This window comes from Bos javanicus, chromosome 10 (genome assembly GCF_032452875.1).
Source record: "Bos javanicus breed banteng chromosome 10, ARS-OSU_banteng_1.0, whole genome shotgun sequence".
Lineage (NCBI taxonomy): Eukaryota > Metazoa > Chordata > Mammalia > Artiodactyla > Bovidae > Bos > Bos javanicus.
The window spans coordinates 42,986,069-42,999,671 of NC_083877.1; the positions used below are offsets into that span (position 1 = coordinate 42,986,069).

General features: G+C 44.9%; 3 protein-coding genes across 5 annotated transcripts in view; 2 read left to right on the forward strand and 1 right to left on the reverse strand.

The window, feature by feature from the left end:
- Positions 1 to 1,391, reverse strand: part of MAP4K5 (mitogen-activated protein kinase kinase kinase kinase 5) — a 126,573-nt gene extending 125,182 nt beyond the window's left edge. The window contains exon 1 of the mRNA XM_061430948.1: positions 1,284 to 1,391. Within this exon, the coding sequence (XP_061286932.1) occupies positions 1,284 to 1,391 (108 nt within the window). The remainder of the gene's footprint in view (positions 1 to 1,283) is intronic.
- On the forward strand, positions 1,360 to 12,430 carry LOC133256142 (proline-rich proteoglycan 2-like). The gene is made up of 2 exons (XM_061430947.1): positions 1,360 to 2,172; positions 12,345 to 12,430. Exons 1-2 carry the CDS (start codon positions 1,360 to 1,362, stop codon positions 12,369 to 12,371), a joined length of 840 nt encoding a protein of 279 aa, XP_061286931.1. The 3' UTR covers positions 12,372 to 12,430.
- ATL1 (atlastin GTPase 1) overlaps positions 12,265 to 13,603 on the forward strand; it is a 73,798-nt gene continuing 72,459 nt past the window's right edge. For 2 of the 3 annotated variants that reach the window (XM_061430943.1, XM_061430945.1), the window contains exon 1: positions 12,265 to 12,514. In XM_061430943.1, the coding sequence (XP_061286927.1) occupies positions 12,481 to 12,514 (34 nt within the window). In that variant the 5' untranslated portion in view covers positions 12,265 to 12,480. The remainder of the gene's footprint in view (positions 12,515 to 13,603) is intronic. The other variant, XM_061430944.1, reaches the window with a different exon arrangement.

A 13,603-nucleotide genomic window follows, 5' to 3' on the forward strand; every position in this document is an offset into this window, starting at 1 on the left:
ATTCTATATAAAGAGGATTCTGGATTCTATTATAATTATCCACTTTGAATTAAAATTATTCACAAGGCAAAAGCTGGAACCTTCCTTTCAATTCAACATCCCATACAGAACAGTACCTAGTACAGAAGATGCAAATGCTTGTTTAAATAAAAATCCTACCCTTTACTTTTCATCTCAATAGAATCAAAATGTTAGAGCTTCTTAACACAACCTATTGTTACTATTAATAGGGAGGATATTAACAAAAACAGAAGTTAGGAAGAAAAGATGATTTTCTTCCATATTACCACCTGTGCAAAACAACATACCCCAGAGGATTCTACTGGTTAATTAACCGTATAACACAAGGCCAGTTTCAAGTACAAGCAGGAGTGTTACTTGGAATAATGGCATACATAATATGATTAAATCCAATAAACAAAGCTGTTCCAAATCCAAGAAAATTTCCCTCAATATATCCACATGAGTTGCAGTAGAGATCCCTTTTTGAAACAGAAAACAAAAAGCATAGACAATCTGAAACAATCTCTTTCATCTTGATCCTTCACGAACTCAGTGAACTTAGGGAACTGGGTTTGCGTCTCTATGTTTTTTCAGATCTCAAATTGAGAGTAACATCCTCATCTTTCCTTCCAAATAAAGCAAACAAGTACAATTAAAAGGACAGCAGCTCTTAACCACTCTTGGTCATGGGATGTTATAAATTCCAAAGAGAGGAACTGCTAAAGTAGAAAAAGGAATCACCTGATACAAATAATGAAACTTCTGCCGGGAAAAGCATTGTTCTACACATGATAATGTCTGTGCCCAAGCCACTTTTTAGACTGCTTGCAGATAAAACTGAGAGGAGGGATTTCACAGGACTTTTTAAACCACGATTATCCATCAAACAGTTTTCTTATGCAAATGTCGGAATGTCAATATACTTTCTGGTCTCCCGACTTCCAGGAAGCATTTTTCCACGCTAAGACAAGAACATTTTCAAGTGCAACTCCGTAAGCAGATTCGAATTCCCCTGGATACCATAAATAAACATGAAAAAAGCCTTTATACCACAAAAACAGTACAAAGGTAGTTTGCAAAGGTGTGATTAGTTCTGCTTGTTGGAGCGATTAGAGCAAGCAGTGAATAGAAGGTGCCCTGAAACCGAGGACACGGAACCACGGCCGCGGCATCTCCGAAATGCAACAATAAAAGCATCCTGCCCGCTCCTCATACTCCCCAGAAAGTGGCCTATTCCAGGAAGCCAGCTGACCGCAGGAAGAGAGTCCGGCCCGCCTCACCTTATAGACGTCCCCGTAGGTGCCGCTGCCGACCCTCTGAACGAGCTCGTAGTCCTGCTGCGGGTTACGCCTCAGGATGTCGGCCCCAGGCCGAAGAGGGGCCTCCATCTTCACTCAGGGCCCGGCCCCCGCCGGCTCTGCCCGCGGCGCCCCGATTCCCGCTAACGAGGACGAGAGGCGCCGCTTCCCAACATGGAGCCTCTGCCCGCAACTCCGCCTGCACGAGGGACAAGCAGAGGCTACAATCCCGAGCGGCCCAACCCCTTCCCTTCCGCCCGTCCGGGGACCGCGGACCAGCCGGCCTGGAAGAGTCCCTGGCGCCCCGCCGCCGCGTTCCGGCCGCGGCCCTTCCCCCTCCCAGGCCGCCCGCGAACTGCCGGACCGGGTCTGCCAGCCCGCCGGCGCTCGGGGTCGGCAGGATACCTCAGGGGGGCGGCCCCGCTCTTTGTTGAGCGCCGCGCCCGGGACCTACTTCCTCGCCCGCGCCTGCGTCCTGCTTCCCGGCTCCCGCCGGCCGCTCCAGGTCCCCCGCCGCCACCGCCGTCGCCTCCCGCAGCACCGCACGTCCTCTCGCGGGCGGCTGAGGCGCGTACCGTCGCCGCCGCCGCCGCACCACGTTCCCCACCCGGGGCTGCGTCACCGGGAGACACGTTCCCGGCCAGCGTGGGTCGGGCGCCCAGAGGCCCGCCCGAGCGCGCCGGCCGCGGGGCCAGAGTGCCGCCCTGAGGCCTGCTCGGGACACGACACTCTCCCGGCCGGGCCGCCGCGCCCCCTCGCCTGGCGCGTCCCTCCGGGCCCAGGCTCTTCTCCCCACCCGCGGGTGTTAGGGACGCCCCCGGTGCATTCGTGGGCGGACGCGCCTCGGCTAAACCGCCCCCTTCTTTGTCAGGTAAACTTAGAGAGTGACGGGTGGCGGGAGAAGGGTGGGCACGAGGCAGACGGGAACGCGGCCCCCGCCCAGTTCAGAGAAGGTACGTTGAGGGCACTGGGCCAGGAGTCAGCTGGCAGTGGGGCGCCAGGGAAGGAGGTGGGGAAGTGCCAGGTTAACTAAATCGCGGCACACCCTACTGCACCGTCCTGTTCTGCAAATCATTCCCAGTGGTACCAGTTTGAGGCTTCCCTACACACCTGTGCAACCTGTCTTCTATGAGTTTTCCCAAGACATTTCTGAAAGTCTGAATTCTTAGGAAGTCTCAGTGCCAGTATCCCAGTTGGGCACACGCGGTGTCTCAATGCGGATGTTGCTCCTTTATTTGAGTCAGGAGCTTTGCAGAAGCTGAGACAGAATTAGGGACCACAACCTGGTTCTGGTTCTACCACTTCCTCAGTATGTGACCCGGGACAAGAAAGACATCGTATTTGGCAATGTCTCCCTATCTGCAGCTTGAAGAGGATAGGATTTTGCATCTGACACCCAAGAAAGTGTTTATAAAGCATCTTACAGGATTATAAAGAGGGTTATCAAAATATAAGAGGTTTAAAAATACTTCACAATGTACAAACTATGGAACAGGAGTTTAGGGAAGTAATTTGGCTGATATTTCACAGGCTGTTTTGCGGTTTCAGTTCTAGTCTTGTTCTGAAGGTAGAAATAACCGTACCAGTTTGTATACTGGCAAAGTTATTTCTAGAGCCCTGTGAAGGTTTGAACAAAAAAGCCAGTTTAACACTTGGCCAATGCATTTAGTGACTGAAAAATCACAAAAGAGCAAGTTGTAGATGTTGCCCTGTGGCTTTGAATATCCAATTCAATTCCATTCTTAGCAGTGTACTCCTTGTTGGTGGTCATTTTAATCAATCGCATAATGTAGAAATTAAATTCACACCTTAACAGGACAGGGAAGATATGTATTTTCTCGTGCTCTCTGCACAAAGGGCACTTATTTAGGGAGCGTAAGTAAGCTCAGACTTACATGTTCTATGGACAAAGCCTATGTGTTTGCTGCATTGAAAAAATTGTTGAAGAACAGTTCCTTCTTTCAAAGCTTCTTGGCTCTTGTTTTGGTGGGCAAATACTTTTGGCTTCAATAACTTAAAATCTTTTCAAATGTTCTATTGGTATCCTAGTACTTATTTACTGTCGTGGATTCTTATTTTCTCCTTTGACCCTATAAGCATTAATCCTTTTTCTAGTCTATAATTTATTAATACTTGCATTACTCCTCAGAGAATTTGAGGCAGAATACAGAAAATGCATACTATAACATAAGATAAAAATGAGGAAATAGGTATGATGTTAAAGGAAAAATGGGATACCAGAACAATACAGCAAATTGGCCGAAGCAGAAAGTTTTATAGTGTTTTTGAGATCACAGTAAACCAGTTGATCGAGATGAGAGGTGCATCTTTTCCTGTTACCAAGAGTTCAAGAAAACTTATCTCATGGGCCTTCCTAAAGTGGAAACTCTGAATTCCCTGTTTGAAACAAATATCTTTCTGACAATCTTTTAGGCATGTTATTCTTGAAACACAGTGTTTGATATGAATTAGGCAATAAAAAGTTTGAGGTCATAGGCTTCACCAAGATCCTGGAGTGCAGATACTTTATGTTGCCAGAAATGGCAGAGACATACGCTTTAACCATCAACCCAGAGCTGGATAGTATGGAAAAAGTCAAGGTTCTATGTGGTGATTCAGAAATGTCTGCCATAATCATTATTTTACTCATAACACAACCGTTCCAAGGAAAAAACATCTGCTTTATACTACAAGAGAATTTTAAAAATTTTAAATAGTTAATTTTATCAAGGTCAGTGAAGTCATAGCTTGTGTGTTAAATATTACATGGTTAGTAAAGAAATTCACATTAAATTTCCATAAAATAAACATAGTGCATAAATTTAATTTTACATCCTAAACAAGCACATGGTTTCAAAATGGAAGGTTACATAACAATAAAAAGATTTAGCTTACACAAGAGTTTCTTACAGACCACCAGTTTTTACAATGCCAGGATATTGAATAAAAATAAATATAACGATATGATTGTCATGTATTCTTTGGGTCTTAATATCTGACGTGTAAATATCTTCCATGTTTTACTGTTACCTACCTTATATGGTTTGCTCTATGCTTTTTAGTGTTTTTCCCTTCTTTCAGAGTTTTTTAGTAAAATGCTAATTATAATCTTTGGCCTCTGGTTTCAATTTTAGCCAAGGATGAATTTTTTAAATTGGGGGACATAGGGACTTCCCTGACTAGGTTAAGACATCACACCTCCATTGCAGGAGGCACAGGTTAGATTACTGGTCAGCGAACTAAGTTCCTGCATGCTGCACAGTGCAGCCAAAATATAGGGGGAAAAAAAAATCAGGGGACATAAAATTTTTTAACTTCTACCTAGGTAAGTTTCACAATTTACTAACCAAGAAAGAATGGTTAAGCAAAATCCTCAAGTGTGACAAAAAAAAGCATACGGACAGTAATTTAATATGGAACATATAGACTTAAGCATTATAATCTGATGAATCTTCCAACATAAGCTAGTTGCAAAATGTAACTTGATGTAGTTGAGCTTTATAGGTTCATTAACTATAAATCAATTAAATATTGGAAGACATGGGCCACCGTTATGATTTGTATTTTCAAATAGTTAAACTATTCTTTCTGTTACTAATGAGGTTCAGTTGTCTGTTGAGGCCAAAACTGTTTTCAAAGTATAGGAGAATTTCCTTTTGTTCTAGAGAGCAGTAGAACATGTATCTCTTTCAGAATCAGTATCTGGTCATTATGATGGGAGTTTTAAAAAGAGTTGAGGAACCCAGTTCACATCTTTTTTTAAAAATCTAGTTTGATTATCTGATGTGTAACCTTGATCCCCAGGCTGGTTTTTAAGTTTATATGAGAATTGATAGCTACTGCTGCTGCTGCTGCTAAGTCGCTTCAGTCATGTCCGACTCTCTGCGACCCCACAGATGGCAGCCCACCAGGCTCCCCTGTCCCTGGGATTCTCCAGGCAAGAGTACTGGAATGAGGTGCCATCGCCTTCTCCCGAAAAATAGAGATGAAGAGAAATTTTTCCAGAGGGCACAGTTTTGAATAGAACATCTGGTTGTCCTCTGTGTTAGGAATGAAAGATAGCCTGAGGTATGGCTCTATACTCATTTATGCAGAGTAATTAATAAGTTGGCAATAACTTGGAGAGATCAGAAATAAGGAAGTCAGTGGGAGATACATTATGAATGGAATATCAAAATTGGTTCATAGTGTGAAAATATCTTGGGAACCATTTGACTGCCCACAAGAGGGCGTCCATCCCAATAATCAGATATAAAAGATAATCTGTCCTATGAATGTCAGTCAGCCTCTACCCAGTCACCCTAGTTCAGTGGGGCCATGTGGCAATAGGAATGGAGGCTAAAGGGAATTCAGTGGCATGGACTTCCACTTGCCAAGGGTAATAAGGTTACTGCCACTATGCAGTATTTAACTTGCTTATAGCAGAGTCACTTGCCTTTGCAGTGACCCTTGCTGTGCTGTGCATAGTCATTCAGTCATGTCTGACTCTTTGCAGCCCCATCGACAGAAGAGCCTGGCAGGCTACAGTTCATGGGGATTCTCCAGGCAAGAATACTGAGTGGGTTGCCATGCCCTTCTCCAGGGGATCTTCCCAACCCAGGGATTGAACCCAGGTCTCCCACATTATAGGTGGATTCTTGACCATCTGAGCCATGAGGAAAGCCCAAGGATACTAGAGTGGGTAGCCTATCCCTTCTCCAGGGGATCTTTCTGACCCAGGAATCCAACTGGGGTTTCCTGCATTTCAGGCGGATTCTTTACCAGCTGAGCTATCAGGGAAGCTCCTCAGTGACCCTTAGTAAGATACTATTCCCTGGACAGACCAGTCAGTCACCTGGTGGCAATTTAATTAAACCACATCCTTTTGATTATGGAGGAATGAGCTATTTGTCCTCATGGGGTAGCTATGTATGTATGTACATACCTATAGTATATACATACATAGTCCAGATCCAGGCTTACCGACCCTTTAGGTACTGGCTGTTATGTTTTTTGAACCCAAAGATATGGTTCAAAAAAGGTGGCAAAGAAGTAGGAGCAGGTACGATGAAAGTTAGTCTATGTACTTTATTTGAGCCTTCCAGACCAGCTCAGGCCACCCCAGTATATACCTTTCCATTTGACAATGGAATTCTGCCCCTGTTCAATTTGTGAGTCATCAGATAACACCCAGTACCTATAGTCGTATGTGTACATAGTCCAGATATAGGCTTACTGTCCCTGCTTGGGAAACTTCTACTAGTACCACAATTCATGGACTATTTCATCACCATGTATCACAAACAACATTAAATTTAAGCAGGAAACTCATGGGAAGTATGGTAATGGAGTCATGCCCGTGAAGTGAACTGATCTTACCTCAAACCCATCACTTAGAAGCAGCTAGTATGATACCACAGTGGAAAGTCGTGCTGAAGGATCAGTTGGCCGAGAGATAACCCTTATGAGGATATGATACAGGATTTAAGTCAGTATCCAATATATATTGCCATCTACCCCATATTCAGAATGCACAGGCCTAGGAACCCGAGACATGGAAATTCGATGGACATGAGTTTGAGTAAGCTCCAGGAGGTGATGATGGACAAGGAAGCTTGGTGTGCTGCAGTCCATGGGGTCACAGAGTCGGATACAATCGAGTGACTGAACTGAACTGAGGAATCAAGGGGTAGAAGTAAGTAATTATTAGGAATTATTATTATTCCTAATAATTCAGTTGAATTTTTGTCTATACAACTTTGACTCTAAAACATTGGGTGTGATGGATCTGAAGGTCCTAGTGTCCAAGGGACAGATACTTTCCCCAGGTAACCCAGTCACAGTTCCATTAAATAGGAAGCCTTTTTTTTTTGGCTAAGTAATATTCCATTGTATGGATATACCACATTTTGTTTATCCATTGATAGTTACTGGCATTTAGGTTGATTCTACCTTTTGGCTACTTAAAGCAATGCTCTTAGAACATTCCTGTGCAAGTTTTTGCATGAACATATACTTTCATTTCTTTGGGATTGGAATGAAAAACTGACCTTTTCCAGTCCTGTGGCCACTGCAGAAAACTAAGATCATGGCACCTGGTCCCATCACTTCATGGTAAATAGATGGGAAAACAGTGGCTGACTTTATTTTGGGGGGCTCCAAAATCACTGCAGATGATGATTGCAGCCATGAAATTAAAAGATGCTTACTCCTTGGAAGGACAGTTATGACCAATCTAGATAGCATATTCAAAAGCAGAGACATTACTTTGCCAACAAAGGTCCATCTAGTCAAGGCTATGGTTTTTCCAGTGGTCATGTGTGGATGTGAGAGTTGGACTGTGAAGAAAGCTGAGCACTGAAGAATTGATGCTTTTGAACTGTGGTGTTGCAGAAGACTCTTGAGAGTCCCTTGGACTGCAAGGAGATCTAACCAGTCCATCCTAAAGGAGATCAGTCCTGGGTATTTATTGGAAGGACTGATGTTGAAGCTGAAACTCCAATACTTTGGCCACCTCATGCGAAGAGTTGACTCATTGGAAAAGACCCTGATGCTGGGAGGGATTGGGGGCAGGAGGAGAAGGGGATGACAGAGGATGAGATGGTTGGTAGGAAGGCATCACCGACTCAATGGACATGAACTCTGGGAGTTGGTGATGGACAGGGAGGCCTGGCATGCTGCGATTCATGGGGTCGCAAAGAGTCAGATACAACTGAGTGACTGAACTGATACTTTCATTTGTGGGAGGGGGGGGGATTTATCTAAGAGTGGAATTGCTGGGTCATATGGTAACTCTAAATTTTGCCAGACTGTTTTCCAAAGTGGCTGTATTCCCACCAGCAGTGTCAGTTTCACCAACACTTTTTATTGTCTTTCTTTCTGATTACTGTCATCCTGGTCGGTCTGAAGTGATGTCTCGTTGTAGTTGTTTAAATTTTGATTTGCATTTCCCTAGTGACTAAAAATCACATCTGATCTGATCTGATCTGATCTCTGAGTGACTAAAAATGTTAAATCGTCTTTTCATGTGTTTCTTGGCCATTTATATGTCGTCTGTGAAGAAATGTCTATTTAGAGCCTCTGCCCATTTTTTAAAAATTCTGTTATTTGTATTTTTACTGTATCATACTGATACTTCAGATTCCAATTCAACACCATAGGGTTCATTCTTCCTTCTCCTTTCCTTATTATAACTTCATCTCCAAAAGCAAGAAATCTGGCTCTGATTATGCACCATGTATTGACTCAATTCTAGAGAATACACGAATAACTTCAGAATTGCTAACCTACGTATGTCCTAGAAGAAAAATTAATTATGAACTAAAGAACAATGCTTGTGTACAGTTTTTGTCTTCAGTCTTGTAGCATACCATCAAAATACTATTTTCTATAGCTCCTTGGGTTTAGAAAATGCGTCAGTGTAGTTATGTTATTCACCTGTAATACAGTTAGGTTCACTTTTTGTTTTTTAACTATTTGTAATTCCACTTTGAGTTCCTTCCACTCCTCTGCCCATATCCTGATTGATTTTAGTTATTTATTTTGGAGAATGTGAACCATTACCATGGTTCTAACAGTGTGGGTGGGCTACATAAAAAGGTTACACTTAGAGAAGTATCAGCCCTCCTAATCCTTTCCACCCTATTCCCATTCTCCCATTGCTTCCATCCTATTCCCACCTGTCTCCTATAGATAACTGATCTCATTGGTTTCTGGTTTGCCCTGAATTTCTTTTGCATAGATGAGCAGATATATTTTTTTAATATCCTTTTCTTTCTTATATGGGAGGTAGAATATTTGTGCTTTGTTTTTTTTTCCATTTTATAGTGTATTATTCTGGAAATCAATATGTATCAATTCATAAAGATCTGTGATTTTTCTTTTAAGATTTATTTATTTTTTGATGTACTGGGTCTTTGTTGCTGTGCCTGGGCTTTTGTCTAATTGCAGCATGCAGGGGCTACGCTCTCATTGTGATGCACGGGCTTCTCATTTCAGTGGCTTCTCTTGTTGTGGAGTATCGGCTCTAGGCTTGAGGGCTTCAGTAGTTGCAGCTCATGGACTCAGTAGTTGTGGTGCTAGGGCCTAACTGCTCTAAGGCTTGTGGGATCTCCCTGGACCAGGGATTAAACCTGTGTCCCCTGCTTTGGCAGATGAATTCCTAACCACTGGAACACTAGGGAAGCCCCAGTATTCTTTGCTGTCGGTTCAGTTCAGTCGCTCAGTTGTGTCCGACTCTGCAACCCCATGAACCACAGCACGCCAGGCCTCCCTGGCGTGACTCCATCACCAACTCCCGGAGTCCACCCAAACTCATGTCCATCGAGTCGGTGATGCCATCCAACCATCTCATCCTCTGTCATCCCCTTTTCCTCCTGCCCTCAATCCCTCCCAACATCAGTGTCTTTTCCAATGAGTCAACTCTTCACATGAGGTGGCCAAAGTATTGGAGTTTGAATTTCATCATCAGTCCTTCCAATGAACACCCAGACTGATCTCCTTTAGAATGGACTGGTTGGATCTCCTTGCAGTCCAAGGGACTCTCAAGAGTCTTCAAAAGTTCAAAAGCATCAATTCTTCTGCGCTCAGCTTTCTTTATAGTCCAACTCTCACATCCATACATGACCACTGGAAAAATCATAGCCTTGACTAGACAGACCTTTGTTGGCAAAGTAATGTCTGCTTTTTAATATGCTGTCTAGGTTGGTCATAACTTTCCTTCCAAGGAGTAAGCGTCTTTTAATTTCATGGCTGCAATCACCATCTGCAGTGATTTTGGAGCCCAGAAAAATAAAATCAGCCACTGTTTCAGCTGCAACTGAGACTCAGGGAAGTCCCTACTGTACTCCTTTCTAATGGGATTCACCTGAAAGGCTGGAATATGAGCTGAGAATTATAATAAAGAAATATAAGAAAAGCAGAACATGCTTGTTTTTGTTCAGTGCATTTGGTTTGTAGGTATGGAGTGAGATAATTTCTATCATCCTATATTGGCTCATTAGTGTTTATGGAATGCAACTCTATTGAAGACAGTCCCCTTTGGCTCAGATGGTAAAGCGTCTGCCTGCAACGCGGGAGACCCAGGTTTGATCCCTGAGTCAGAAAGATCCCCTGGAGAAGGAAATGGCAACCCACTTCAGTACTCTTGCCTGGAAAATTCCATGGACAGAGGAGCCTTGTAGGCTACACTCCATGGGATCGTAAAGAGTCGGACACGACTGAGCGACTTCACTCACTCAAACTTGGTTTACAGTGTTCTGAGGTCATAGAACAATTAACTGAAATAGGATTGCATAAGATTTGGCAACGGTGAGTGAGAGAGTTTGGTTTTTGACATATTGATTTTGAAGTGTCAGTAGGAAAACAAAATGAAGATGGCCTTAGGCAATTACAGACTCAGCCTTGGAATGATGATTTTCTTTCCTCAAGAAAGCTTAAGACTAGATGAATAGATTTGGGAATCAATAGCATCGATGGCGGAGAAGGCGATGGCACCCCTCTCCAGTACTCTTGCCTGGAAAATCCCATGGATGGAGGAGCCTGGAAGGCTGCAGTCCATGGGGTCGCTGAGGGTCGAACACGACTGAGCAACTTCACTTTCACTTTTCACTTTCATGCATTGGAGAAGGAAATGGCAACCCACTCCAGTGTTCTTGCCTGGAGAATCCCAGGGACAGGGGAGCCTGGTGGGCTGCCGTCTATGGGGTCGCACAGAGTCGGACACTTCGCAGCAGCAGTAGCAGCAGCATAGATGGAGATCCTGTCTGAAACCATCATATAGTAAATTACATTGAGGGAACACAGTGAAGAATTGCTTATAATGAGGGAATAAACAGAGATCTAGGATCTGATAATTACGAAGCTAGCAGTAATCTCCCACGCAGAACTGATCTGTGTAGAGTATAGTCAACAGCCAGATTCAGGAGAAAAGTGAGTGAGGAGGTGAGGAATGGGATGACAGTATCTTGAGGGTCAGGTAGCATGAAGGAACAGTGTTTCTAGGACGCTGAAAATGAAATTGATAGGTAAAGAGGAAGGAACTCGTGAAAATAGAGTGATTGAGAATATTTATTAAAATATTTATTGCCTTTTGATTTCTATTCAAAATTGTTTGCAACTTTATTGCCAAGGCTCTGTCATAATATGATGTTATGACTTAGAATATTTGTTAATGTAACTCCATATGATAACTCTGTAAAACGAGTGGAAATTTTGCCCATTATACATGGAGTTAGTTACAGATTATGATAAATCTCCAACTTATATTTGTCTTCATCTTTTTTGTTTGTTTGTTTTTTTGTTTGTTTGTTTTTGGCTTCACTGTGCAGCATGTGGGACCTTTGTTCCCTAACCAAGGATCGAACCTATACTCCCTGCCTTGGAGGCATAGGTCTTAACCACTAGACTGCCAGGGAAGTCCAACTTGAGAGGTTTTAACATGGTGGTTTAGTCACTAAGTCATGTCCGACTCCTGTTGACTCCATGGACTGTAGCCTGCCAGGCTCCTCTGTCCATGAGATTTTCCAGGCAAGAATACTGGAGTGGGTTTCCATTTCCTTCTCCAAGTCTTGATCTTCTTAATCTAAGTATGCTATCCCAATTTTAAAAGACAGGCCTGTTCAGTATACAGGTACAAAAATGCATGATACCCTATTTACTATCATGACCTTGCTTTTAAATTAGGGAGGAAATGGTGCCTGATAGATAAATGCAGATTATTTTAATTTTTCGGCTCTGTAAATGTTGCCAGCATATTTCTACTCATATGTAACTGGTGGAGGAAACTGGTTTTTGAACATGCAGAATCATGCAGTATCTTGGTCTGTGTAGTTCTGACTGTATAATGCTGTAAGTTTTTTGAGAGTGTGTAAGCGGGTGCTGTTTATTTGTATGTGTTTTCCATCGAAAATGTTGCAGTACATCGTCTGTCACTGTCTTCAGGCTCTGGGGGTGGGCCAAGGTAGGGAGGGTGTGACGCTGGTTTTTGTGTGAACTCCGGCTTGTGATGCTGAGCTTGGTTCATCCGCTTTCTCCTCCCTTTTCCTCCCCACTCCTTCCCACCAGCGCCACAGCAACATCCTCAGAGTCTGAGGGAACTGCGCCCAGCGAGGGCATAGAGCCTCCCACCGCCAGCAACCTGCAGCCGGGAGAGGAGCGAAAGCACTGACAGCGCCTCACCGCCACCAGTCCCCGGACCACCATGGCCAAGAACCGCAGGGACAGAAACAGTTGGGGTGAGTAGCATATGGTGACTTCTGCAGCCCGCACAGGGACTGGCCCTCCGCTTTCGGCTTCTGGAAATGAAGAGAGCTGAGGGCTGCTCGGCGCCAGCGTCTAGGGCTGGGAGATGGCCACAGCCGAGCCGCTCCCTGTCGGGCGGGAGGAACCGTGGCCAAGCGGTACCCATGGAAGCAGCATCTCTCTCACTGTGGGGCGAAGGGCGAAGGCTGCAGCTACATGCAGGCCGCAGACGCCAGCCTTTCCCCCACCCCCATCCCCCATCCTCCTCCCAGCATTTGGACAGCACCCACCCGGTCGCCTCAGGGGACTCGATGGTTTGGCTTTAGCTAAAGGAGGTTGGCAGGAAGGGGTGAGGCCGGGCAGGGGACTGTGGTGAGGGGCGTGGAGTGGAGAGCCCCCACCCCTTCCCCACGAGCTGCGAACTCGCTGGCCTCGCAGGGCTTGGACTCCTGGCAGGCGGGCAGCTTTGGAACAATGAAGCGGAGCGCGCCGGGACCAGGTCCGGGCGTTGCAGACACGAGCAACGCGGCGGGAGAAGGGGCGCCGCTTGGGAATCCCATAGCACCGCAGCACTCCTTTTAATCGGGGGCTGTGTAGGGAATTTGGGAGAAAGGGGGTCAAAGTTGTGGTTTCCAGCCTTCTGCCCCACCCCAACCTGGTGCCCCATTCAGGCCAGCGCTAAGGGTGGCATTGTTCTTAGGTTTTACCTTTTGGAGATATCGGGCTCATGATTCAGCACCAGGCCGAGGGGAGGGGGAAGGAGAGACTAGGCCCAGGGGGTTCACGCTGCCGCGAGTGGGTGGGCGGCGCTCACGCAGGCGGAGAAGAGAGAGTGCAGTGATTCAGGAGAAATCGCAGCCCCGCCCGCTCTGCTGCTCCAGACTCCGTAGTGTGGGCAGGTTGGGCTTCTTTTTCCTCTTTGGGCTCCCGACTTCTTCCAGTCACAGTGCCAAACTCACTGCCATCTTCGGGCATTTTATTATCAGCACCAGAGCAGACTTCAGACCAATGTGGCATAGTGGATAGAGGAATAGTGTTTCTTCATTAGCTTGAATTGTTATTGGGAAAGTTAACATCCACTA